The 27,430-nt window shown below is 49.5% G+C and overlaps 1 protein-coding gene across 4 annotated transcripts in view; it reads left to right on the forward strand.

The window, feature by feature from the left end:
- Positions 1-27,430, forward strand: part of PAX7 (paired box 7) — a 133,925-nt gene that overhangs the window by 45,842 nt on the left and 60,653 nt on the right. For all 4 annotated transcript variants that reach the window (XM_006031474.3, XM_006031475.3, XM_025213157.1 and 1 more), the window contains exon 5: positions 13,247-13,446. In XM_006031474.3, the coding sequence (XP_006031536.1) occupies positions 13,247-13,446 (200 nt within the window). The remainder of the gene's footprint in view (positions 1-13,246; positions 13,447-27,430) is intronic.

The raw sequence follows: 27,430 nt of genomic DNA on the forward strand, positions 1-27,430 counted from the left end.
AAGGGTGCCCCCGTCCAGAAATGCATGAGACGGAGAAGAGGTGTCAAGGAACAATTCTCTGTCCTTACTTCTGCTGCATGCTTTGCAAGGACTGCTGCAGCTCTGGCTGGGGTGAAATAGGGGGTTATCATGAGTGCAGAGTAAGGAGCAGGTCACAGCTGGGCTGTATCCAGAGCAGATCAGGACTCAAACTGTGCCTCTAAAAAGCCGTTCCTGCTTCCCTTTTGCTCCAGGGTGCAAAATAGGTTGAAACCTCCCTATACAAGGAGCAATTTATTGACCCCCGACTGCATAACTGCACTGGCTGCTACCATTGCCTCTGCTACCCCTTCCACTTTCACTCGCTCCTTCATGCACAGGCTGGGGAACCAGGGTGATGCTTTATGCTCCTTATAACCTTGTGTGGGCACCTAAGACAGCATCCAGCCCTAAAAAATTGCTCATCCATGAATGCAAGTGATACAGGAGCAAAGGATTTCTTTCTTTTTTTACTATTCTATGAAAGAAAAAAAAAGCAGCTACAACCAGCCCAGTGTTTTCTGGAATGTGAATAACGAGTAGAAAATAATCTGCGCTGATCCCAGCTGGAGGAGGGAGTGCAGGAGTTGGAAGGAACGGGAAAGATTGTGCCCTGGGACCTTAGCCTTGGAGTGGAGCCATTGTCAGCCTTTTAAACTGTGAATATCTTCTGGTCAGCCCCTTGCCCAGCACACGCTGCAGTTCAAAGAGTTAACCGAGTCCCTTGCGTACCTCCAGCATCCTCAGTGTAATGGCATAGGGCTATATTTATTTCAAAGCACTACTGGGATTAAGCACATTGTATTGGTCCAGTGCCTAGCAAAATGGTGTGGCTGGCTGGCAACCGGGACTCCTGGGTGTTCCTGCGGTAAAAATAAGTAATCAGAAAGAAGCCAAGCTTTGGTCTCGTGCAGAGCTGGTGAAACAGTCTGAATGTCACTGAAGAACAGGGATGTGTTTAAATGGAGGTTACCCATCAGCTCTTCTTATTTTACATTGTTCATTGGCCTTACCGTGGCCATGATCTTACTCAGTCTGATCCCAACATTGCAGGTGCCGTTAGATCTGCATTGTGTAGAGCTGGGCTAGCTGGCAACCAAAAGGAGGGAGACGGATCCCCAAAGAGATGTGGAGACTCCTGAGACACCCACATCTGCGCTAGTGGTGGGGGCACAAGGGGCGTGAGTGAATGAAGCATGGCTGTGACTTGGGTGCAGGTCTCCAACCCCCCCAGTTGACATTTCAGTCCCTCAAAGCGATGCTGAAACTTTGAGCACTTTTTATATTGCTCTATGAAATGGGGAAGCAGCACCAGGATGAAGTAGCAGAAGACCGGGCTGTGATGAGCTGGGTGGGGCCGTGCTCTGAGCGCTCTCTATACCGCCAGTGGGATAAGCGCAAATGGGACATGGATAGAAAAAGTACCTGTGCCCCACTGTGCTTCAACCATGTGCTGCTCTGAACTTCCTGCCAGGATAGGAGCCTGGCAAGCCACGTAGCTTGTCCTGACTTTACCCACATCTCCAAAATAAAAGCTGGAAAGTTGTCATCCCTTCCCCTCCATGTCCTATTATTCAGCCCCCACTTCCCGGTGACTGGAGGGCTTCCACGCCTCACCTCCCTGTGCCCACGTCCCCTTCACAGCTCTTCTGAAGACCATCAGAAAACCAACCCTGCATCTGGTGTAAACGAACACAGCTCAATGGCCTTCCATGGAGGTACAAGCATTTGCCCCCCTGGAGGGTCTGGCCCATTGATTTCAATGGTGGGTCACTGACTTGTGCCAGCAGAGCGTCCTTTCTTTGCCTGCGGAAAAAAAAATTATTAAAAGGCACTAACGAGGTGGAGCCCAGAAAAGAAAGAGAGCAAATAAGAGGAAATCCCCAGCTCACGGTGATCAGACCCCTCCCTTTCCCCAGCTGGGCTCTCCCCCGCTTCCCAATTTTGGGATCCTGATTGAACCAAAAGGACACAGGCGGAGAGGCAGGGAGTGGAGGAGCGGGTGCGCCCCCACGGTCTCTCTCGTGCAGTCCTCAGCTGGTTCCTGTGTCTGCCACAAGCACGCAGCTATGAATATTGAAGTGAAAAGGGCCTTTTATGGACTTCACAGATGTGCTGAGGAGTTGGGGAGGGCCTCATTACCTCGGGGTGCTTTAAAAGGCCAAACAAAAGCCAGAAGAAAGAGTATTGGGGAGGGGAGGGGAGGGGGCAGGGAGGCGAGAACTGGAGAAAAGTTGAAAGAAAAGAAAAGAAGACTGGACTTGATGGATATTCCATCTGTTTATGTTCAGGCCAGTGCAGGGAGTTAACAAAGGCCGTCGGAGGCAGAGACTCCCTCTCGCTGGCTCTATCTCTCCCCACATTTTCTGGATGATTTGGTCTGCTTCACTTCTTATGTGCGACCGAGAAGCTGTTTACGTGACCATGTGTCTTTGCGTGGGCACTGCAGCTGGCATCTCCATCTCCCCTTCCAGGCACTGGTGTCCAGTGGGACTCCCTAGGGCCCCGGTGCTTTTTTGCTCCTCTCTCGTTCAGAGCAGTAGATGAAGTCTCGCTGAGGCTAGATCCCCAGCCGGTGTGCACGAGGGATTTGGGTGGAGATGGGCTGTTTTCTACCTCGGCAGAGAAGCTGGCTTGGTCTGCATGTGTCCAGCTGAAGTGGTAAGCAAAGCAGCCTCCCCTTATCGTCTATCTGGATAAAGATAACTGGTAAAAGTCTCCGAAGAATTGTGGTCGGTTAGGTGTGAGATGTTTGGTTCAGCTGGGGTAAGGGGCTCATGCATATTCCCAAGGTGGATGGATGGGTGGATATGGGCAGGGCTCAAAAGTACAGCCATTGCCCATATCTTTACTCAACGGTGACCTTCGTTGTGTAACAACAGCCAGTCTCGGTCTCGCCAGCCTCAAGGACCAGCTGGTGCTGTAGATGGTCGGGATTGCTATTTTGCACTCCAAAACTCATCCCGTGCGCCAGTCCTCGTGGGTCTATTGCTCCACAGTCCTCGAGCCCTGCTTGCCAGCCCGGGCAAGAGCCCTGAATATATGGTGTGGTTGCATCAAAGGTGTTACTCCATCGCGTGGCATTCGGCCTCGCTCAGGAGAGCACTGATGAGAGACTTGATGGGCATCTGCAGCGTCCCTCTCCCGCTTCCACCTGGAACGGGAGCATTGACTTCGAGCACATCGCATGTCCTGTTTTCACTGAGCTGCTGTTTTCCTGATGGCAACTTGGGCAAAATCACAGAAAATGAGGGTTGGAAGGGACCTCAGGAGGTCACATCTAGTCCAACCCCTGCTCCAAGCAGGACCAGCCCCAACTGCATCATCCCAGACACGGCTTTCCCATTGCCACTTGGATCTCAGCACTAGAAAACACGGTTGCAGAGCAGGCTTGGGTACTTTGAGTTCAGGCTGAGGATGAGATTGAAGCCACACTATATTCATCTTATCTGAGGTGTTTCTATGACTTCTGAGTGCACTCTTGGATGTATTTATCCTCACTCCTGTGGGGTCAGGATGTTCCCCTCCTGTAGACAGACAGTGTGACATGAACTATGTCATGCAGAGCGGGAACTGCACACAGGCCTCCCGATGATAGCACCCTACCTACCGGGTAATCCTTCCTTTCGTACAGAGTCGTGTGACCCTTTCATGACAAAAACGCCACATGAAATGCTTCCAGATCTGGGCTTTGTCAGGAGCCCAAAAACATTTGGTGAGGAAGGGCCTCATTCTGGCAGAACTAGCATGAATTTAGAGGCTTGGATGGCAACCAGGTGAAGCCTGGCAGCCAGGTCCAGCAAAACAGGGTGGCTCTGTCCAAGTTCCTCCTTGCATCTTCCTCTTCATCCCTTGGACCCGAAACACCCGTGTGAATACGTGGGAAAGAGGCTCTGATTCCCCGGCTCCCGACCATAGAGGCTGTGTATGGTTTGACTCCATGTTGCATGAAGTCCCCTGCCAAATTGAACCTTTACAGCACCCCGGCATTTGCCTTTTCCATTTTATTTGCATTCTCTGCCTTCTTAAATCTCCATCCTCCTCACCTCCATAGCTGCTAAGGCTTCTCCTGCCTCGTGCAATCTCCAATATGATCTTGCGCGTTCGGGGGAGATGGTGACACGATGAAGGGAATTACCCAGCTGTGAAACACCTCTCCGCTCCCCCCGCTCCCCATTCTTCTGCAGCATTGCCTTCACTGTTAGTGTTATTTCCAAGTTGTAAAGTCCATAATGGACATTACCTCGATCTGTGGTTCGGTTACAGCTGGCCAGTTCGGTGCCTGAATAAAAAAAACGCCAGCCCCTCGTCTCCGAAGGCCCCACACTAATGCTTTGCTGAACACCGCGGTCCCCAGCTGAGCTGTAAATGACTTTTTCATTTTCCTAGGCCTGCTACCCAGTCTGCTTGGTATTCAAGGGCACCCCACCAATACGCACTGTCATTCTGCTTGGGCCGAATTACTTGATTAAAACGCATATCAACTATTATGAGATTCGTTTTTTCTGCCACTGCTCCACACCGCAGCCCTTAAACTATGTTAAACTGTAATACTGCAGGGGCAGGAGGGGAGGGGGAGGTATTTCAGGAGAGAGGGGAGTTTACAGGTTGGAGAAGAAAATAATCCCAGCTATATTGCATGTGCTGGTTATTGTTTCTTTGTGGCTGGGAAGGTGGATTTGGAACCTCTCTGCCCCTCTTGATTGCATCTGCAGTTAAATAGGCTGCTGGAGGGGGGGAATTATTGTGCAGAAATCTCATTTAGACAGACCCCCCCCGCCTCGCTGTCTCATTTAGGGCTCAATACTCCATCAGTCTCAAAGAAGAGAGAGGGAGACAGAAAAGCCAGTTGAGTTTTGCACGTCGCCAAAAAATACATCACAGAAATATAATTCTTTTGTGCCCGCAACGCAGCCGCCACCTCTCTCCTTAGCTCAGCTCCTCGATAGTCTTGTTTGCATTTTGATGGATTTTGTTTGCTCTCTCTGCCCATTGCTCTCTCCAGAGAGAAAGGCAGATGCTCAAAATTAAATGGCAGGGCCGGTTTGCTCTTGGTCATGGAGCCACTGCTGGTGGTCAGAAAAGTGGCACCGTCAGAGGTGGAAGGAGGGATCCTATGCCCAGCCTTGCCAGCTCTGCCAGCCACCTGACATCCAAGCCATGCTCTTTCTGTCTCCTCCGTCACCCTACGGATTATGATCCTGCTATCCATTCACCCTGCAGAATAGAAGCCGCATCCTGCGGCAATAATGGCAGTCGTGTAAAAACTCCAGGTCGGGATCCTCTAGCGGGTAGAGGGGCGTTTTAAGTCTTTTAGCTCCCACATAAAGATAAGGGGCCTATAAATGAGTTAGTCCAGTGATCCCAAACTTTCTCAACTCCACAGGAGACGATAATCAGCCAATTGCATGCTGCCAGCAGTGTCATACTTCGCTCTTCCTGCCAACTTCTGGTTTAGCTTTTTAATTTCCAGTGGCCACAAGCAACCTCAGAGGGTTTTATTGCTCCTGAGCTGTGGCATAGCGCCGTCTGAGCTAGTCTTTTGCTGTGGTCGCATCTCTCTAGCCAAGCAGGGATTCGATCCTTCGGACCCTCGAAGGTCCGCAGAGCCTGTGCCCTTACTGTCCCCCGCAGCGTGTGAAATCCATCTGTCATCCTGCCTGTCCGGCTGTCCCCAACGTGCTGGAGGGCCATCAACCGTCTGTTTGCACAGGCAAGGGGAAGAGTCATGAAGGAAGGACCAAGCTTTTGGCTCTGGTTCATTAGGGCTGCTGACGGCCCGTTTGCATACATACATAGGGAACAAGCAGGAACAACTCGGGAGTTGTTCTAGGGAAGGGCAGACTGCGACGCACTTCCTTGCACTAAATTGCACGCAGTGTCTCTAATGGCAGTAGTGGGGGTGTGGGGTGCCAGGTGCTGTTCCACCTGGAGAAGGGATTGCAGTCTGACCTAGCATTTCTGTTATTCGTGTCCTGAGCAGACAGGAGGTCCAGCACGGTCCTGCAGCATCAAGAAAAGCTTCCCTCCATGGAGGTCTTCCCTTGGCCCGGTGCAATGCCCTTGTACCTTGTGTGCTGTTGGCTTGAGACGGTTCCACCAGTTTTCCTGCGAGTAGGTGCTAATCTCCTCTGCTTTTTTGGTGCTGTCCTCTTGGGACACCCCAGCGAGTGCCTGGTGCCCCTGTTGTGCCAGGGACCGCTGTTTGCTTCAGGGGCCCAGATTGCCTTCAGCAGAGACACAGGACTCAGCTCAGCCCTCCAAACCCTTCTTTCTTTCTTTCTTCCTCTCCGTATTTAGGATGGTGCAGCGGGGAATAAGGGATTGAGAGCGAGAGAGCAAGGAAATGAGTTACAGAAGGAGAGAAGGTGATGCAGAGAGATGAGAACTATTGAAGGAGGCAATGCGCGGCTCCCTTTACCCCTTACAAAATCCGATTGCTGCTTTAATGAATGCGTTTCCATGTCCGATCCTGCCTGCGAATCCTTCCAGACGGCATCGAGGTGCTTCAGGGGAAGGCAGCGGGTCCTTGTAGAGCATCAAGGGCCCAGGCTGAGCCTGGAGGGTCTTGTTGTCGCCCATTCCATCTAATCCTATTGATTAATTTAACTTCAGGGCTAAGAGGCGCCCAGAAGCAATGATGGGGGGGGGCAGGGAGGGAGCAGATGAGGGGAGGAAGCAGCTGGGGAGAGGGAGGGGAAAGTCAGCTCCTTAATTATGGAGGGTTTTGCTGCTTCTCCTCCCCCTCCACTCCCACCCCTTTCAGGCCCCTCCAGGTGCCCCCCGTCAGCTCCCCCTAATTACACTCCCCACCTCAGCTGGCATCGTTACCCAGGAATGCACCTTTGTGGGCCAGGCCTTACACTTTTTCATGCTAGACTGGATTCTCAAACCAGCTCCCGCTCCCCTGCAGCTCTCCCCCAGGCCATCCCATACACACCCTGCAGGTCCCGCTCTGGCCGCATCCCCATTATATGGGAGGTGCCATCTTGCACCATAAATGCCTCCTTCCCCTTCTTCCTCACTTCTTGCAAATCTCCACTGAGCCCTGCCTCCTCTCCAAAGGGGCAAGGTGTTAGTGCAGGAAGACAATGATGCAGGTGCAGATGAGACCAGATCTGAATAATCCTACCTTTGGGCACAGTGGGCATCGTGAGCTCATGCCGAATGCAACCAGAGATTGTTGGACCAGACCTTGAGCTGCTGCAAACTGGCATGGCTCCATCCCGATTTGTGCCAGCTGAGAATCTGGCCCACTGACACTGGTGGAGTTGCATGGACTTTTCTCATGCTGAGCTTCTGTCCCCGTGTAATTATTCTTAATGACTGTGTATCATCATTGTGCTCAGGCCCTGCGGTGCTCGGTGCTGTACATACCCACAGGCAGACACCCATGTCCTGCAATCTCAGTACGGGGGGAAGCTTGCAAAGTTTTGCAAATCATGCACTTTTTCAAGCTGGCAGACTGTCTTTCCCCTGTAATTTAAAACCCCGTTTCTTTCCAAGAGCACTACCATTCAGACAAAAGAATAGTGTTGCTTTTCCCCTCAGCTACAGGGCAGCTGTGCTGAGTTTTAAAGATAGAATCACACAAAAATTAGGCTGGGACCAGTGCAGTGTCTCCTTTTCCATTCGAGTTTTCCCCTTTCCCCTCTCCAATGCCTTTTTCATGTATCCTCTCTCAGTTGCTTTCTTTTTGCACCCAATCCCTAGGCAAAATGGCATCCTAGAGGGGTTGATAGTGAATGATCTAATATTTCCCTGTACATCATTACAAATAGTGAAAGGTAAATCACACAAGACCAAGTGCTTGATTTTTCACTTCCTTGGACTAAAGGTGGTCATTTACTCTTCTCCGGAGCAGATGTCAGATGCTGTCAAATCACGGTTGTTATTAGTTGCTTGGCAGCTGCATTTGGAAGCATCTGCCCCTTGTGCTAGGTGCTGTACAACCAGCTAACTAAGAGATGGTCCTTGTCCAGAAGAGCTTACAAACTAAGTGGGCACTCTCCATCCGCTCGCAGCAGATTAACCTGCACACCCAATTCTGCATGCCATTTTCTTCCATGGTGTAAAGCAGGAAGGCGTCATACTCAAACACTTTATATAGCTGAGGTCTTGTGTCCACATGGGACACTAGTACTGACTTGACTATACTGGTATAGAGAGGTGGTCAGCTGTGTTACTCTGAAGTCAGGCAGAAGTACTAGTACAGTCTTGGTGGTACAAGCCTGTTAGTTTGGATACATTTATACCAGTGTAAAAGTGTTTTTACCAGGATAATTTCTTCCCATAAGGAAAGAACAAACTCTAACAGTATAAGGCATCTTCTCCCTGGCATGGCTGCATCTGCACAAGTGGTTGTACTAGTATAACAATTCTGGTTAAAGAAAAAAAAGAAAGAAAAAGTCTCATTCCCTTCATGGAAAGACAGATGCAAAATCTGTGCAGAGTCCAGGTCACACTCCGCTATCCCTTGGGTCTGTGTAATGCAGGTGAGGACCTTGTGAAATGCCTACTTCCAGCCAGAACCAAAAAAATGCAAAAACAACCTTTCCTTCACTATTTCACCCTGCTGCTCCCAGTCCTGGCTGGAGCCCCAGACCACAGAAGTGCACGGTAAAAAAAAAATCAATACACGGGGTGGGAGGGGGGAAGTATCCAAACATTTTCAACCTGAAACATAGTTTTACAGGGAGGGCAGTTTGGAGGGAATCCCCTTTGGATAACATTTGGGCGGTAGCAAATCCTGTAGCTTTGTGTCCACCTCCAGTGCAAGGATAATAGCAGCACGTTTCCCCGCCATAGGCTCCAACGGGTGAGGGCTGGAAAAGACCTGTTAGATCGTTGAATCCATCTTTATGCAGTTACGGGAGATCGTCCCCTGATAATAGAGGATGCATTGGATAATAGGCTGATACCACACTCAATCTTAGCCAGAAGGCTGCCTGCATTATTTAATAAATCTGTGTCTGACAGTAGCAGCTGCATCCTGCTAAGAGCAGCTGGTTCCAGACGTGCCCTGGGATTTTTCTTGCTCTCTTGGTCCTTCTTTATGGTCTTGTTGTTGAAGCACAGGACTTGGCATCAGGCGCTTTGGGTTCCCTTCCCAGCCCTGCTGCTGCCTTGCTGTGTGACGATGGGCAAGTCGCCTCCTCGCCCTGTGCCACAATTTTTTGGTAAAATGCAGAGAATATCCAGCTCGAGCTTTTGGAGATAGGAAGTGCCCCAAAAGTTCTCTGTTGCTGCTGCTCCTTTCCAGTGGTGGCCTTTGACTGTCTCTCACCTTGGCTAGTTAGATAGATACCCAACACATCACGGGGGGGATGCTGTGAATTAAGTGTCAGGACAAGGACTGATCCTTCCAGGGCTCCTGAAGCAGGCAAGGTATTGCAGATCCATGGATGTTAAAGGAAGCTTAGCTCCTTCCCTTTATGGCTCATCACAGCCAAAAAGGTACAAAAGGCTGCAAGGTGGTGAGGCCAAGTGAGGAGGTGAAAAGGTTTGGAAGGGTCTTTTAGGGTTATTTTAACTTATCTACGCCCATAAGATTTCTACAGCACGGCTGTACAGCATAGTGATAGGTATCTGAGCAGTATCTGAGCTCTAGTTATTCGGGTATAAGTATATGAGCTCAAGTAACTCGGGTATAGGTATCTGAGCTCTAGTTATTCGGGTATAGGTATCTGAGCTCTAGTTATTCGGGTATAGGTATCTGAGCTCTAGTTATTCGGGTATAGGTATCTGAACTCTAGTTACTTGGGTATAGATATCTGAGCTCAAGTTACTCGGGTATAGGTATCTAAGCTCTAGTTATTCGGGTGAGTCAGCTGGATGGGCCCATAGCTTCTTGCACTAGCTCCAGGTAGGCTGGTGAGTCTGAAGAAAATAGTATTTATTCTTAATTTTCACATGTAGACTGTGATGAACCCGAGAGGCTGCGCCAACATACATCAAATAAGCCCTGCTCCAAAATGCTTATGGTCTAACAGAGACGCAGCCAAGAGTGGAGGGGAGAAACAAGAGGCTGCTTTAGGGGGGGTGGAGTGGGGGTAACAAAAATAGTCATACGTGGACAATTCATTCTTAACTAAGTCAGGAGCTGCAGTTACGGTAACCACCATTGGTAACAGGTGTCCTACTGCTTCCTCCCAGGTAGCCAGGTGGGTTTCAGGTATTCTGGTGGTTTTATTGCATTATTTACTTTGGGATCCAGCAGCGCATAGGGATCTGGATGGGGGATCGGGGCTGCATTGCGTCGGCTGCTCTATTCCCATGGAAAGACCTGAAGGCAAAGTCTATGGAGGTTCTTAAGGGGTGGGTGAGCTTGGTTCAGATGCCTGAATATTTTCCAGTGGCCATTCCTGTATTGAAGTTAAGTCTAGCTAATCCTTTGAGCATAGCAAAGATAAAACCCCATACAGTTAGATCATAAATAGCCTGAGCTTGGCAGGTAAGTGTGTGTATTACCTGTGTGCCGATACCTGCGGGGACAGAGAAATTGCGTCTGACTTGATTAATTTGTCTTGACCCCTCCCAAGTGCCGCATCGTTATCAGAGCCATCGTTCATTGAGACTCCAACTTACCTCTGTCTTCCCTTTTATTATTACCCATTCCTGCCCTAAAGAACATGGACTCAGGATGCCAACCATGGCTGGTCAAAGAGATCATTGTATTTGCACGAATGACATTCATCAAATGTTCTCAGCTTCCAGATGTGCTTGTCCCTGGCCCAGATTCATGCACGGTGAAGGGAGTAGTGTTCACATGCATGGTGTACAGTGCTTGGAAATGCCGATATTCTTGCTTGCCCCATTTTAGACCCCGAAAACCTGATGGCGCTGCACAGTCATATCCCAGAGCAGGGGTTAGGAGCAGTACGAGTCCATGGTTTGGTGGTTTCCCTGGCTCTGAGACTATGGGCTCGCCACAACAACAGCAGAGCCCACGGTATAGCTCAAATAAATGAGACCAAGCCTCAGACCCACACTATGCCCTCCTCGCCAAGAGCCTGGTGGTGAAAGCACCTTGCACTGCAGCATCCTGCAGCCACTGGTGCTTGTGACCCCGTCGTTATAAATAATCGGGCCCTGCCTCGCTTCCCCTGCATACCTGTGCCATTCAGCAGTCGTGCAGGATGCCACAATTGGATTGCCCCTGCTGGGACAAAGAGAGGAGGTTTTCGGTTCAGCCCGAATCACCTCGTAGATCTACATTTGCATCACAAGGATACTGAACCTGCACGGGGTTATATAAGGAAAGCTTTGGGACCGGCTTTGTGCTGTGAGAGGCCTCTAGAGGATGCTAACGAGTGCCGCAGTCTCGCCTCCGACTTCTAGCCTCTCCCACAAAAAGCCACTGGTCCTGATCCCTAACCCGGGTGCAGCTCTGTGGGTATTGCCTGGATCTAACTCCGGGGCATCTTTTTTTTAGTAACTCAGGGGCATCTTTTTTTTATTTATTTTTTTAGTCCAGTATAACGGGCTTGGTTTTGTTGTTCACTGATACCTCCCATGCACAGCAAAGGTCTCATAATCCTCAGTAAGGCCCACAGTTTAAACAGTGCCATAGTGTGCTCTTCTTTCTTTCATCCTTGGGCTAAAAAGCCTGTAGACGGTAGGGTGTCAGAGTCACTAATGAAGACAGAGTAGAGAGAGGGTCGGGATGACGGCCAAAACGTGTCCATACTTTGGTGCCTTCCCCCCCAGAGTCCATGCCACATTGCCTTCAATCACCAAAAAGCTGTTTGGAGCTGAAGGGAGCTCTTCAAACTCCTTTCCCCACATCCCTTTTGTTGCTTTTAGTCACTCATAATACTATTTTGTCGATTCAACATCCTTCTTAAAGACAGGGTCCAGAGCTGTAGTGACTGAAGTTAGGGGGCAGATGTTCTGCTTGAGGATGGATTTTTCTCATGGATTTGATACCACAAATGGTGTTTGGGTGACAAACCTGGAGAAGAGGCCAGTCCGGCACAGGCAGCGGCAGTGGAAGTTTTCCGCATGCCCTCCTTGAGCTGGGAGCATCTCACAGATGGGGAAGCACCACCTCTGGGCTTGTCGTGGGAATTTAACATCTGTGACCCGCTTAATCCCCAGCCTTTCTGCAAAGACAATTGATGGAGAGCCAACTGGCAGGGTTTTGGGGGGGATGTGGATAATTCTCCATAAAGAACTGAACGGAGGCCCCAAAACTCATTTCACAATGAGCCATCAAAGGCCCAGCCGCTGGTAACAGCCATCAACCAGGGCTGGGGTTGAGTTGTGCCCTAGAGGTTAGGATCACTGTGTGCTTTATCAGTCTCCTTCAGCTTGAGGGGTGTCTCTTACAGACTGCATGCTGGATGCAGACTATGCCCTGCTCCGGGCATCCGTATCACCCTGCCTCTGAGCACCTTATGTTTTATGGCCCTTTTTTGCCTCTATATCCTCTGCCCTTCCAACAACCCCCCTGCCTAGTTCTGGGCAACGATAGATTCACTGAAAATTGCTGCCCTGTGCCCATTCTGGAAATATTCCCAAGTGGGGAGTTTTTCTTCCCATCCCATGTGAGTTTTCAAGGCTTCATTTTTTTCTATCCCAAATTCAGACCAATGCTGAGATCTCAATGAAATACGATCCAAAAGAAAAATCAGATCGGGTTGCCCAAAGGATTTTGATTATAGATTTCATAGACATCAGGGCTGGAAGGGACCTTGTAGGATCATCGGGTCCAGCCCCCCGCCCCAGGGGCAGGAAGTCAGCTGGGGTCAAAGGGATCCCACCAAGATAAACATCCAAATGTGTCTTGAAAGTGTCCAGAGTAGGCGCTTGCAAAATATTTCCTTTCAGTTTTGGCCGTCTTTAATGTTATGTCAGCCTCCGTTAACTAACATTGCAAAAGGAGAAGGCATTTGAAGCCAAGATAGTGGGAAACTTTCTGGAAAGGTGGGAAGGGGGTTTTTGCAAGGGCTTCAAAACCTAACAAAGCAGGAGAGTTGTCAAAAGCTGCCGGTGCCTTCAAACTCTTTCCGTTCTGAGAAACGGGTTTTTTCCAAAGCCTCAGAAGTGTAGACAGAAAACCCTTGACCTGCTCTATTAGGCATGTGTCAGTGGCTTAGCGGGCAGCATCGTTTCAGCACGGGTTCCCCTCCACTGCCCTGAGACATTTTGCTCCGGTTCCTTTGCCCTCTCGCCCTTTGGCTTTTCCAGGACACGCACGTCACTCCCTGTCTCTTTGCCTTCCCAGGTAACAGGCTGGATGAAGGCTCGGACGTGGAGTCCGAACCGGACCTGCCCTTGAAGCGCAAGCAGCGCCGGAGCCGGACCACCTTCACTGCTGAACAGCTGGAGGAGCTGGAGAAGGCCTTCGAGAGAACCCATTACCCAGATATCTACACACGAGAGGAGCTAGCCCAGAGGACCAAGCTCACCGAGGCGCGGGTGCAGGTAAGGACCAGAGCCAGGACATGGCAGAGTACTTGGGGAGCAGAGCGGGGAGTCCACGACCCTTAAGGAAGGTGGCTCCGGCATCACCCTGGGATGAGAGGCAGAGGCAACAGCTGGAAGTGATAAGGTGGATGTTCCCTATCTCTGGAAACATGTCAACGGGGCTGCAAGATGCATGGTTTGGAGCCAGATCCAAAGCTTCCCCGTAGTCCAAGGATGGCGTGTCACAGAGGTACCAGCTGCCCCGTTTCAATCCAGAGTAGGGCTGCCGTCCAAACTTTCCCAAAGTGGGTGGGGAGTTCAGATCTGTGCTTTCTGCTGTGGGACGGGAAGGTGTTATACCACTGACCTCGGATAAAAGGGTGGAGGCACACCACTTGCCACCCCCCAACCTCCTTTCCCCCTGCCCAGGGGACTGTATCATGTTCAGCAAAGGTTGCAGATTTGGCACGTGATATGTATTTTTTTAAAAAATTTTTGAACATCTCCTGAGAGTTTGCGAAGAGTGGGGAGAAAAGGGGAGGGGAAGGGAGGTGGGACTCTGACATCTACACGATTAATAGCCCTTGTGGGAACTCCACACAGAGACCCTTATGTCTTGCAGATAAAGGCTGGGTCAGCAGTGTGTGCAAACATGCAGAGGGATAAGGAGTGTGAACAGATCGGTGGGTATAATAGAGTCCCCCGGGGAAGGGGAAGGGAGGGCTGTTGAGGATTGTGCTGGGCTAAAGAAGTGAAATGGAGACACCAGCAGTCAGTCCTCCGTGCGGGCAGTGCTATTAGGTTTCAGGCTGAGCATTGGGTCTCTGTGTGTAGAGTCTGGGCTTGAATTGCAAGGGGAGTGAGGGCAGGAGCAGCCCAGCCTCATGACTTTCCAAGTAAGCAATCGGATGGAAGCAAAACTGGCGTTTTTCTGTGCGCTCGCACACCAGCAGGTCCGTAGGGCTGAATCACACCCAAAGCCAGACAAGGGAAGGCGTTTCCCCACAGACAGCCACTCGGACAACCCCACCGTTCATGCTCTTCCCCCGCCGCCTTCCTCAGCGAAGGAGATGAAGAGCCAGGAATGCTGCATCTCATAGGGTTTCCCGTGCATCTTCTCACCTCTCAGGGGCCTTTCCTGGAGGGATGACAATCGGCCCCTCCTACTCCGAGATGGAAAAGATGCCCTAATTCAGGCCAGGCTCCCCGCAGGCACAAGCCGCGTTGTCCCAGCAGATGCGGCATAGCCAACGCCTAGAGGTCTTAGCAATGGAGATGCCATTTGTGCACCTTGTGAAAGGCAGTAGCGAGGACTGGGGCTGGATGCAACGAGCAGCTTCTCTGTGTCCGAGGCATTATATTGGGTTTCTCGCCTTCTTAATGTATGGGGCATGGGTGGTGGGGACCAGGCTGCTGTCAAGCAGAAACACCCCTTTATTTCTTGTTGGGCCCAGGCAGCAGAAGGTTGCACCATGCACCATGGGTTTTGCAGGGAGGTGCACCCTGAGTTGCACCGTGGTTTTTGCAGGGAGGTGAATCAAGAGGCAGGGGGTATATCTCTGCCTCCGGGAAGGGCTGGGGAGAGGCTCCATAGCAGACACTTGCTGGCAGGGTGGGGTGGCATCAGTACAAGAGGACAGGTTGGGAGTCCTTTGTCCTACAAGAGCTTGTGAAGCCTTGACAATCCCCCTCCGCCCCCAACACCTGCTCCAAGCAAGCTGTGCTCTTTCCAGCTTGGGCAGAGAGAGTTTGTCAACGAAGGGGCCTTTTAAGCACCAAGCCGCCGTTGTCCTATACCTCGACTGATGCGGACGTGAGCAGACCTTGATGGAGGTACGAGAAGGTGCAGATGTGTCGAATGCGCGCCAAGAAAGGTGCCCAGAGGGCGGATTTGACTTGGCCAAGGACCTCCGAGCACATGTTTATGGTGAAAAAACACATCTGTGTTGCAGAGCCAGGAACAGGGCGAGCAGGGAGGGGAGGGAGAGTCCCAGGGATGCCCATCTGCTCAGAGTCCTCCACGCAGCCCCATGCCAGGCCTTGAAATGGAGGGCACCCACGCAGCTGGAGGGCCGACCTCCCAGTGGCAAGGGGGCAGGGAGCAGAGGAAGCCAAAGCAACATCAGTGACTAAATGAAGGAAAGTAAAGCCCCTTCCCGCATCCCGAGCCGTGATCCACGAATCCCTCTCTCTGCTCCCAGGCAGCTCGCAGGGAGGCTCCTGCCAGAGTCCAAGTAGCAGCTGTTCTCCGAGGCACATTCCTGATGGCTTTCTCATTCCGACATCCTGGCAGGCTCGGCTTCTTCCCACCACTTTTAAGCCTGCCGCCCCTTGTAAAATTTTCTGGATATCAGAGCGGATCTTTTACTGGCTCTCGGGACCCACGAACATTAGTCAATCAAGTTCTTGTGGAAAAAAAACACACACGCACCCAGCAGGGAAACTCCTGCCAGCTCCTGCAGCCCTGTTCCTGTCTCTTCGGAGACTCGAAGGCCTCCTAGTATTATATTGGTAGGAGCAGTAGCAGCAGCTGGGATCGGGGCTTTGTGCTAGATGCTGCGTCTCAGCCTCGTGTGGACGGGGAGATGGAGATGAGAGATGGGCCTTATGCTAGGTGTGGTACGAGCACATAGTCAGAGAGGGGCCGTGCCCCAAAGAGCCTACAGAGTTAATGGACAAGGCAGGCAGAAGGGGAGAGGAGACACAGAGGTGCAGGGAAAGTGAGCAACTTTTCCAAAGTCATGCAGACCCAGCGATTGAACCTAGGTCTGCTGCGCACCAGTCCAGTGCCTTGTCTATTGGAGCATGCTGCCTTCATGACCTGCTATAAGGTGGCGGGATTGTACCCAGCAAATCCTGCTTTCAACCCAAGAGTGTGTTGAAGTCAAGTCTAGGTGATACTCTTGTTACTTAATGTGTGCCCAGCGAAACTCCCACCAGAGATCAGGCTCTCACCAGGTTATGCTCTAGATGGTCCCTCACCTGCTTTTCCTTCTCACCCGCTTGCCCACTGTTTGCTTTCAGATATGAAATGAGCTCCCTCTAGTCCCATTTATTCTCCCTGCTCTCTGAGTCCATACCCATGGGCTCCCCTCCATCTGAGAGGCCTTTCAGTCCATTAAAGTTTATGAGCAGGACTTTGGAGCCTGGCTGACCATGCAGCTGTGCAGCTAAGTGGAAGTTTAACACGTTGACAGCTAATAAAGTTTGCAAGCTGAATAACGGGGAGGGGGGAGGAGGAAGCAGCAACAGTTGTGAGCTCCAGTTTCTCCTCTGCGGAGGGGATCCTTTAGGGCCGAGCAACATTTTGGTAGGCCCATCTCGATTGCTGTGCCCTCAGGGTGCCAGGATCCAGCTTGGACACACTCCAAGATCCAAGTGATTTGGAGGCTGATCCAAAGCCTGCTGAAGTCAGTGGAAAGCTTCCCCTCCCCTGCCTTGATTTCATTTCAGCAGCTTTGGAGCAGCAGCTTAATGCCTGATCTGAATTCCCATCCACTGGACCATGATGTCTCCTTGACATAGCGGCTGTTTGCTGCTCTGCATGCTCCTGGTGCGGGAGTTTGAGACACCCAGTCCCAGTAGCATGTGTGAAGAAGCACTTTAAGCTCCCCCCAAACTGGGGTCTAGCAAATATTGCTCCCAGACTCCCAGCTCATTTCGAGATCTCGGCATCAGGAATATTTTTCAAACATCGGCGGTAACACACAGGGTCCAGGCCAAGCAACTGGGCTGTGTTTATCCCACCGTTACCATGAACGGGCTCATTTTGATGGCTCCCAAAGTACTATTTCACTACTCCTTCCCAGAAGTCTGCTGGGAGTTTTTGGAAAACACATGGTATACTTTGTTACTCAACATTGCTTGCGAGTGAATCAGATGGACGTACCCCGAGCAGCTGGGTCTAGCGAGTAAATTGATCCTAGTCCCTGTGGCCGAGGCAGTGGGCACTTCCTGGGAATTAATGAGGAGCTAGAAGGAGCTGATGCATTGATATGCTGATGATGGCTATTAATCCCCAGGAAATTCCACGCACTGCGAGATCTTTATTTCTATGCTAACATTACAGTAGGGAGAAGGGTTGGAGACCCATAGGCTTATTGATCATTTTTATGGAGGATGCAATTGCGGTGGGTCTGGACACAATAGACCGTGCGCCTTGTTGAGTAAAAGGACTCAGGTCTGTTCTGATTATTCCACTCGGTTTATAATCCCAGCTAGCGATCCTCTAAGCCGGTGGGGGCCAACCTTTTTGGCAGGCACGCCACAAATCAGCCCCGCACCCTGCCTAAGCGCTCCTCCGATTCCCTTCCCTTACCCAATCTGCTGCTCTACTTTCTGTTTCCTTCCCTGTTCTCCCTGCCTGATCTGCTGCTCTGTTTTCTGCTCCTTGCCCTATCCGCCATTCTGCTGCCAGTGCCCTCCCCTATCCACCGCATGCCACATATGGAGGCTGCCGTGCCCCCCCACTGCCCAGCCACTTGCAGAAAAGCACGACTTTTATACGCAGGTTCACATCATCATAAACAAGCAGCCACCTATGCTAGCGTGCATGACATCGTCTCCAAAATTGAAGATCAAGGAAAAAAGAATTCCTTCAATTGTCCACAAAATTATGGGTTTTTTTTCATTCAAAACTTTTTTTTCAGATTGTTCCATCTTTTTTTGTTTCATTTTGGTGAGAGAATTTTCTCGCTCGTTGATCCATTCTTTTAAAAAAAAAATGCTATAGTTGTGTGTGAAAAAATATTATATCAGTTGGGTGGGGGGGGCTTTTTTTTGTCTTTGATTTTGCATTTTTGCACTTCTCTCCGGTAGAAAAGTTTCAAGGCGGGGGGGAAATAGAGCTTTTCTCCCCATTGGAATGAAGCAACGGTTTTGGAAGAGGCTGGAGTGTTTTGTGCTGAAAGTTTTTATTGGAAAAGGGGACATTTTGAAGAACTCTTGCGGTTCCGTTAAAACTTCTTCCAAATGGCAGTTTCCCTTCAAATTTGGCTTTGATGAAAAAAATGTTGACTCTTCCATATGAGAGTGGTGTTCTGTATAACTCAGTCATGGGGACATACGGGGCCAGAGCCTCAGACGGTGATAATGTGTTTAGCTCCATTTATACACGGGTCTAGGTTGTAGCCGTGTTGGTCTCAGGACACAGGCAAACAAGGTGCTTTGGTAAATCTGCTATCTTTTATTAGACCAGAAATTCTTCTTTGCAAGCTTTTAGGTATAAATACCCTTCATCAGGCTGAGGAAGTATCTGCAGTGGATTTGCGCTCTTCCTGAAAGCTTGCAAAGAAGAAGTTTTCCAAGTATTTGAGTTGGTCTAATAAAAGATATTAGATTGCCCTAAAGAACCTTGTCGGCCTAGCTCCATTTATTGCTTTACACCAGTTTACACCAATTTATAGCAGGTGGAGATCTGGCCCACCAAGTCCAGGGACCCTGTGGTGGAGCTGTGCTGAAGTGCAGTTCCCCAGGAGGGACCAGGGGAGTCCAGGACCCTGCTAAGCACCGGTGCGCGGGGTGAAAGGGGGAACCCAGTACTCCGTCAGACAGCAATCGCTCTGGTCGGGAGCTAGTCTCATTCATGGCCGTGTTCGTTAGTAGGTGCAATGAGGGCATATAGCTGGAAGGAGCCTCGGGTAGAGGTGGACATGTCCATCTTCTCCCTGAGCGTTAGCCCAAGCCGTGCAAGGCTGCCTCAGTCTAATGCAGTCGGCCTGATGGTTTGATTCCAAAGCTCTTTGAGACTTTTCCAGACAGGCTCTTTTAAAGCAATCCGGTCTCACTTAAAGGTCAGTTGAAAATGTTTTCTTTCTTTCCAGGGGGTTTGACTAGCTTGCATTGTGTGCAGGGGGGGTGGTATGAGGTTACGACACAGCAGCTGCCCCGTGCTGTTGGCAGCAGCCAAGGGCATTGAGAGGATTGTGCGCAGGATGAGGGAGCCAGGGCTGCCTGGCAGAGGCCAGGTTGGCATGCCCATTTTCTGTGCTGCCGTGCCAGTTCGATAGCATTCTTGCATGCAGGAGCACCCAGATAGAGGACCCGTGCAGCGTGCGGCTCCTGCCACCGTGGCAGCCACTTCACCAGAGGCTTGGAGGCATTTTCTGCCTGTGCCCAGGCCCTGGGAGAGGTCACGATAAAATAGCCAAGTGACATTCAGCTCCAGCGAGGGGGCACAGGTGAAGTTAGACCGCTCTGTCTGCCAGGCTTAAAGGAGCAGCTCCACTAGGTAAAGCCAGCAAGGACTCAACTCCATCTCCTTGCCACGTCACTGCTGTTCCTTCCCACTGACCCAGCCTGAGCTGGGAATAGGAATGGAGGCAGGTCACTTGCGAAGATAACACCCCAGGCACATGCGCTCGCTAGCATCCTTGTAGATAAGCCACTCTTCTGTCACACGAAACGACCCTGTAACTAAAATGTCCAGCTATCGAAACTCACTCCAACTGCAGGGACCTTCCTTTTCCATCTGAATTTTGCAAAGCTATGTATCATCTATCAGAAATGCAAGCATGACTTGCACCTCCACCCCCTACACACATACTCTGCCATGCATGTATCCTAGGATGGGATTTAAATTGCACTCGGGCAGTTTGATACACCTTGCAAAATCTTTGTAAGGGGCCTCATCACCGGCAGACCCTCAATACAAGGATGGCAATCTTTCAGTAAATAGGGAGGCCATCAGGGAGGCTGTAGATGACTGAGGAGACCAATCTGACATCCACATGGCATCATCCGGCCCAATGGAAACATGCGTAGACCAGTGAAGGGGCAGAAAATCCAGTTATCTAAGGCTGGAGAGGGTCAGTCCTATTATAATGAGTATGTTAAACATTGCAAAAATAAAGTGGGGATGGAGGGGCTGATCCCAGTCTTTGTTCAGCCAAAATTTCTACTGAAATCCAGGAAACTGAATAAAAATGTCTGTCCGGGCTGCATACATAGAAGAAGGGATCCATAGGAAATGTAGAGTGGAGAACACCGTTTTGCACTCGTTAACCACTGGGAATAAGAAGCAGGTCTCTTGATAGATACTGATTTTGCCTACCTGATTGGGACGTCTTGGGGGGCAAACACCTTCCTCTTATGAGGAGCGGGTCAGCTGTTTCTCCCAAGGCTTCCAGCGTGGGTAGAGAAAATCAAAAAGATCCCGACAAGCTATGTGTGCTTCTCCGGCAGCCACCAGCCCCTGCCCCATTAAAAGCAAGTAAACGTGCCATTCATTCATTCATTGCCCACATACAGCACTTAATCTATTCCCCTCTCCACCTCTCCCATTAAACAGGCCCGCTATTTATCAAGGTGCCAATTAAAGTCGATTCAGTTGTGGCAAAGAACAATGGAAAATGTGCGTAAGAATCAAGAGTGGTGTTTTCCAAGATATCATAATCTTTCATCCATTCCCCACAGCATTTAAGCTATTTTTAAAAGCTCACAGCTTTTTCTCGCGCCAAGAAAATCTTCACAATATAAATCGGTGTGCTGCTGGTGTGCTGTTAAAGCCCAGTCTATCTCCAGCCAAACAATAGCAGCAGGAAATCTGCTCCCCAACACGTCATTCACCTCACTGAGGTGTGAACATCAAAGCCTGTTCTGGAAAGTTTAAATGCAACTGGAACATTATTAAGCTTGGGCCATCTAAGAGGCAGGCATTCGAGTGGAGGTGAGGCACTCTATAAAACACACTGCCTTGCAACTGCTTTCTGCCAGCAGTGAATTTATCCCAGTGTCTTTCAGCTTCCCCGAGCCCCTTTTATTCCCAGACATGCAGTTTATTAGAGAGAGAAACAGATAAGTGAAGCCAGGAGTTTATTTTTCGTTTTATTTATTTAATAGCATTTTCTTTGCACAACTGAAATAATCACGGAGAAGCTTTCTATACGGCGTATATTCCTATCACACTGTTCGCAAAACTGTCATTCAAATCCCTAATAGTTGTTACGTTCGGCTGTAATGTATTGATTATTAATTGCTGGATGGAGGCAGTGTTAATACCCTTCACAACGTAATATATTGATTATTAATTGCTGGATGGAGGCAGTGTTAATACCCTTCACAACGTAATATATTGATTATTAATTGCTGGATGGAGGCAGTGTTAATACCCTTCACAACGTAATATATTGATTATTAATTGCTGGATGGAGGCAGTGTTAATACCCTTCACAACGTAATATATTGATTATTAATTGCTGGATGGAGGCAGTGTTAATACCCTTCACAATGCAACAGGGAAGGCAGGCCTGAGAATTGGGGTAGGACACGGCTACCACCTCCAGTTAGCAGGTGGAGGACAGACAGAGCGGCTAAATGACTGGCTTGAGATCACCCAGGACATCGGTGGCAGGGAACTGAGCCAGGTCCTAACTTGGACCATCTTTCCACCCCCATCTGCCTACATCCCTCAGCTTTATGTGTCCAAAATCTATGTCTAATATGACCCTGGGCCTGTTCCGCTTCTTAGTGGTAGATCGGGGAAGGAGATTGTGGTGATTTGTGTATTTATTTTATTTCATTCGATTTAGATATTAACAATAACATTTACAAAAAGGCTCTAGGGGTCCGGGCGCTTAATGAAATCGTATAGTGCTCCAAAGAGCGCCGAAAACTTTTTCAGACGGGAGCAATCATGCAGTTTGGCCAGAGAGGCAGCTACAAAAAAACCCACAAAAACCCTCTGTTCAATCCTCTCCAACACAATCATTGCAGGATAGGAGCCCACCCTCAACCCTCTCCAAAAGGCTGCTGAGCAGGTGGTGGTGGGAATCCCAGCAGTTGTGACATTTAATAACCAGACTGGACAAAACACTAACACGTGTGCCAGGGAGACCCATCCTACATTGGATTCGGGGCCAGTCGTGCATGCACAGTCTTTAGTCCAGCCAGTAGCCGCACGGAGTTGAGGGGAACTTCGAGCGACCGGGTCACGAATGACCCAATGCGTCTTTTCGACCTCTGCCTTCTGCATTTCAGAGCAGGTGGAAGGAAGCACGCGTTGCACCTTTCCCCGGCGGTCTGAGGGTGAGGGCACGACTTGTCGGCCCCATCCCTGTTCCTGTTTATCAGCTGATTCATCCCATCCATCTTCCTCCAGCATCAAGTCCTGATTAGGTTGAGGAGGAACACAACAGGCTTTCTTTCCCACAGAAGCCTCTTCCTGACCTCCCTTCCCTCCCCTTGTCAGACAAATTGTGGGAGCTGACCCAGATCTCAGCGGCTGCTGGGATAATTCAGTCCAGCCTCCTCCTGGCAAGCAGCTGTCTCTGCTGCCATTCACCTCTGGTGTGCTGCTGTGCTGGGGGCGGGCGAGAGGGACGAGTTGCAGGAACATCTCATGCAGGGTATCAGCAGGGCTGGCTGCGTGGGCTCGTGTTCAATAAGAAGCAATGCTACCCTTTGCCCCAAACACAACCAAATCTACCCCCAAAGTAGGGGTAGGTGGGGAAGGCCTTGATCTGGTGAGCAAGAAATCTGAAATCATTTTCTAACTCTGCAGCACATTCCCTGAAGGACTTCATCAGTCTGTGCCTTTGTTCCTCACCTCTACCATGGGGACGATGGTGATGCCAGCCATACTATTTTGTTTAATTAGACTGGTGGTTTTCAACCTGTGGTCCGCGGATCCCTGGAGGCCTGCAAACTATGTCAAAGGGGTCCATTAAAGATGACTATGTTCAATCAAAAGGATGTGAATACCCACGCTGACAATGCAAAGGGGTCAGCAGCTCCATTTGCAGTTTCCAAAGGGGTCTGCAAATGAAAAAAAAGGTTGAAGACCACTGAATTAGAGCAATAGATTCATAGGGTACGCACTGTCCTTTACCATGCACATGTGCAGCACCCAGCACGGTGAGGTCTACGGGAATACAAAGATGTTCAGGAAGTACCAGGACATTCACAGAAGAGCCACTTTGAGAGGTGTTCATGGTTCAGTTCAATGAAGCGTCCAAGCTTTTGGTTGCTTCTCAGGATCAAGCCCAAGTTTCCATATCCTTTCAAAATCCCGTCACCATCCTGACGTATCAGGAGCTGGAAGACAAAGAGTGAGACTCTTGGGTTGTTGCAAGAGACTCAGCCCATCAGAGGGCACATAAATATACCAAGATCACCCTTTGAGACAGGAGGGGTAAAGGGATATTTGGGACAATATCTTGGTTCAAAGTGTTCTGCACTTGAAATAAGCAATGGGTTTTCTCCATTAGATTGGTTTCAAGCTCCTGGGTTTTGCCCTGGCAGGCACGAAGGCCTGTGTTCATGATCCATATTGGCCTTCTCCATGCCCAAGGCACAGATATCACTGTGTATGGGATTCATTTCTTTGCCAATAAAGATGCCTGAGGTCCTATCTCTGTGCAACGCCTTCAGATGAATGAGATCTATAGAGGGGAGCGGTGACTTGCAGCTGATGGTCTAAGGAAGTCTCTGCTTTATTTATTTGATGATGATGATGATGATTTCTTGTTTGTACTGCAGCAGTACGTGGGAGTCTAGTCACAGGTCCGGACTCCACTGTGCTTGGTGCTGTACACGCCTTGGCCAAAAATATGGTCACTGCCAAAAAGTTCTCCAAGTCTAAGTATAGGCTGAGAGATATTAGAGGGATACAGACCAAAAGAGAAGGAAGTGCAAGGAAACATTGAGGCAGTGTTGGCCAGCATGCTAGATGGTGGGCTCAGGCCAAGATGCTGAACTCGAGTGGCAAATAGGCTTCCTGGCCTGTGGGCCATCTGTCCCGGGGTGAGTCCCCCCACAGGGATTGACTTATCCTCTAAGGATTGCATGGGATGTCACCCAACCTCTCAAGAGAGGCATCCCATGGAATAATGTCACTGGGAAGCCATCTCACTTGAAATAAAACACATCCAGGGATATCTGAACAACCATCAGCTGCAAGTCACCTCTCCCCTGTATGGATCTCATTCATCTGAAGGGATTGCACAGAGATAGGACCTCAGGCATCTTTATTAATTGCCACGTGCTGCCTGCAGCGAGCTCAATTTTGCTCCAATCCACTTCACGCTTGCAATGAAAGAAGCAAATTTAGGCTGTGTGGGGACCCCATGCCGTGCATGGATAAATGACCCCAAGGGACCTTTTCTTTCTTTAAAAAAAAAAAAGCAGCCGCTGGACACGTGTATACATCTGTCTTCACATACCTCGCACAGCTCTTTAGGCTAGTGCCAGCCAACTTGTGCCGTCGCAAGGCACTGCCTTTGCAATTTTGCCGATGCCCATACCCGTGGCTGCTGGGGCAATGTCTCACCAGGCAGACCTGCAGCTTCAAGGCTGCTTCCACTTCCTCAACTTCTCCTCACCACGGTTTGGTTTTAGCAGCCGTGGCCTTCACCCTGGGCTTAACGTGGTGTAACAGGATCTTCTGGCAGGGGAATCTTTAGTGGCTGATAAAACCTTAACTGTTATGAAATGAAAGCAGGTTCCCTTTGAAGTGAGCCTCGCATTACAGTTAGACGCGCTAGCCTGTATATTTTAACTACCAATAAAATGATTTATAAGCATAAAGCCCTGAACCACCTTTAAGGGGGGCGGGGGGAAGGGAAGCATTGCTAACGTCAATAGCTGAAATGCATCTTCCTTTTTTTTCGGTGGGTTATAAATAAGGGGCAGAATCAACCTGTTTAGGCCATGAAATGTCCCTTCCTCTGCAAAGGAAGATAAATCCTATCAACTCCTTTGTGGAAGGTTTCAGCGTATTTCTTTTTTTTTCCCCTTTTTTTTTAAATCTACCGCTTTTTAAGGGAAAGGGGCCTGTTTGTATCCTTCCAGCAGCCTCAGTTAGGAAACCCTGGAGGTGGCCGTGCAATTGTGAATCTTCTTTGCTGTGTACATGTGCTTCTTATGAACTTATTATTTATTTGGTTTGCCGTAGTGCCTGGAGGCTCCCATCATAACTGAAATCTTGCGCTAGGCTTGATACAGGAACGCCGTCAGAGACAGCTTCCGTCCCAAATACCTTGTCGTCTAAATAAATCAAACAAAGGACTGGGGAAAGGGAGTGTTTCTATCCTCATTTTATAGACCGGTGAAGGATGCGACCCGAAGTTGAATGCAACGCAAAGACTCCCACTGACTTCATGTCAGATTTTTCTCCATTGGACACAATACTGTACCAGGATGGTACTTCTCCAGGTCAAGAAAAAGAAAACTCTGCAAAAGGGCAATGGTGGTGGGGATTGAGGATCGATGCGCAGAGAGTGGAAGAGGCTCTAGGAAGATGAGGCTGCTAAGGAGAAGAGGTGGGGGTCTTGAAGGGTGGCAGGGACTGGAGCTTGTTCTAGCTAAGTGTGTAGCACAAAAAAAATTGAACAGATGGGAGCAGGAGAAGAAGCAGCAAGAAGAAGAAGTTATCAGGGCAGAAATATAAGTAGGTCTGAGTTGAGATGGGGTCAAATCCTGCTACCTTTGAGGACAGCGGTCCCTGATCTCAGTAGGACAGGATGAGGAGTATACAGCCTTCAAAGTCTAAGTGGGGGTCTTGAAACAGAAACCCAAATCCTTGCAGTGTTTGCACAGTTGTAAGCCAATTTGGCCTCACTTGCCAACACTGCCTTGCACTTCTTACAAGATGTGTGGTGGGGGGCACAGGAACCCCACGTGATGTAACATAATACAATGTAAATCTCTCCGAAATTGCATTCTGATCACACGTTAGCCAGCCCGACTGACAAAATCACCCAAGGGGGGACAGGAGCCGTGGTGGGTAGGTTGCTGGAAAAACCTGTCCTGTCTTAGCCCGTCCCACTGCACATGTTTCTCTTAAAACTCCTAATCCAGAGTGGATTTGCCAGCATCTGGCTCTCAGTTATAAAAGGCACTTTCCCACCCTGTCCAACTTCAGGGAAGTGTCAGAATTCAAGGGGGCGGCTTTTGCTTCCTTGGAGTTCAAAGTCTCCTTCTCATCCGACTTAGGGATTCATGATCACTTGATTGCATTTTTACCAAGAGACGATTTCCCTCCCAAATCTTTTTCATCTTCTTCTTGCCACCAGGATCATTTGAACGAGAGCTCTTCAAGATGGAGATCTGGTGTTTTTCTTTGCATGGAGAAGGGTCATTCCTGCCCCCGTAGCTCAGCGCTGTTAATCAGACCATGCACAATCTTCTTGGGCCGTTTTCAACTCTTTTGCAGAAGGAGCAAGTGATGCTAAAAGAAACGTGCCCTATAAGCACAAATGCCCACAGGTATTGTGTGCACATGTGTGAACGTGTGTGTGGAGCATAACAGGAGAAAATGACAGGTGCATCCATTTAATATAACCCAACAGGAAGCCAAATGTTAACATAATATTATCACTATTTATTAGTTTGTGCTATTGTGTCTGGAGCCCAAGTCATGGACCAGGACCCTGTGATGCTGGGCACTATATCAACACAGAGCAAAAATACTGTCCCCGCCCCAAAGAGCTTATGAAGTGTTATGGACCCTGGTGCACACTTGACCCTCAGCTCTTTCTTTGACATTGCTGACAATGCTTAGGGATGGCCACTAATAATAATGACAATAATAATACAATGTACCTTTTTTCCAAAATTCAGCTGCTGGAAATTGGGGCTTGCATTATAATCAAGAAAATACGGTAGCAGCAGTTTCTACCATTTAGGTCCCTCCCAGGTGAAAGCAAAAGGAAAGCTGCATATGCTCCAGGCAGGCTTCTCTAGCTGCTGGCTGTGAATACCTTTGCTTTCTCCCGGGGCTCTCAAGGACAGATCTGAATTTCCTTCATTCGGCCTTCCAAAAAAAAGGTGCATCTTTTATTTGGGGCATGTCGTATGTCAGGAAATATGGTAATATACAGGGACTTTGACTAGAAAAGGTTCTGGCTGTTAAAGCAGGGCATAAGCTAATCCATAACTATTCAGGGTTAGGAAGGACTTTACATTGCAGGAATATTATCCATCCAACAGCCCACTGACCGGTCGCCTCCTCTGATGCTGGTTGCACACTGTTACAGGACTAGATAGTCCGATGCACGACAGCTTT

Source organism: Alligator sinensis, unplaced genomic scaffold (assembly GCF_000455745.1).
Source record: "Alligator sinensis unplaced genomic scaffold, ASM45574v1 scaffold1719_1, whole genome shotgun sequence".
Lineage (NCBI taxonomy): Eukaryota > Metazoa > Chordata > Crocodylia > Alligatoridae > Alligator > Alligator sinensis.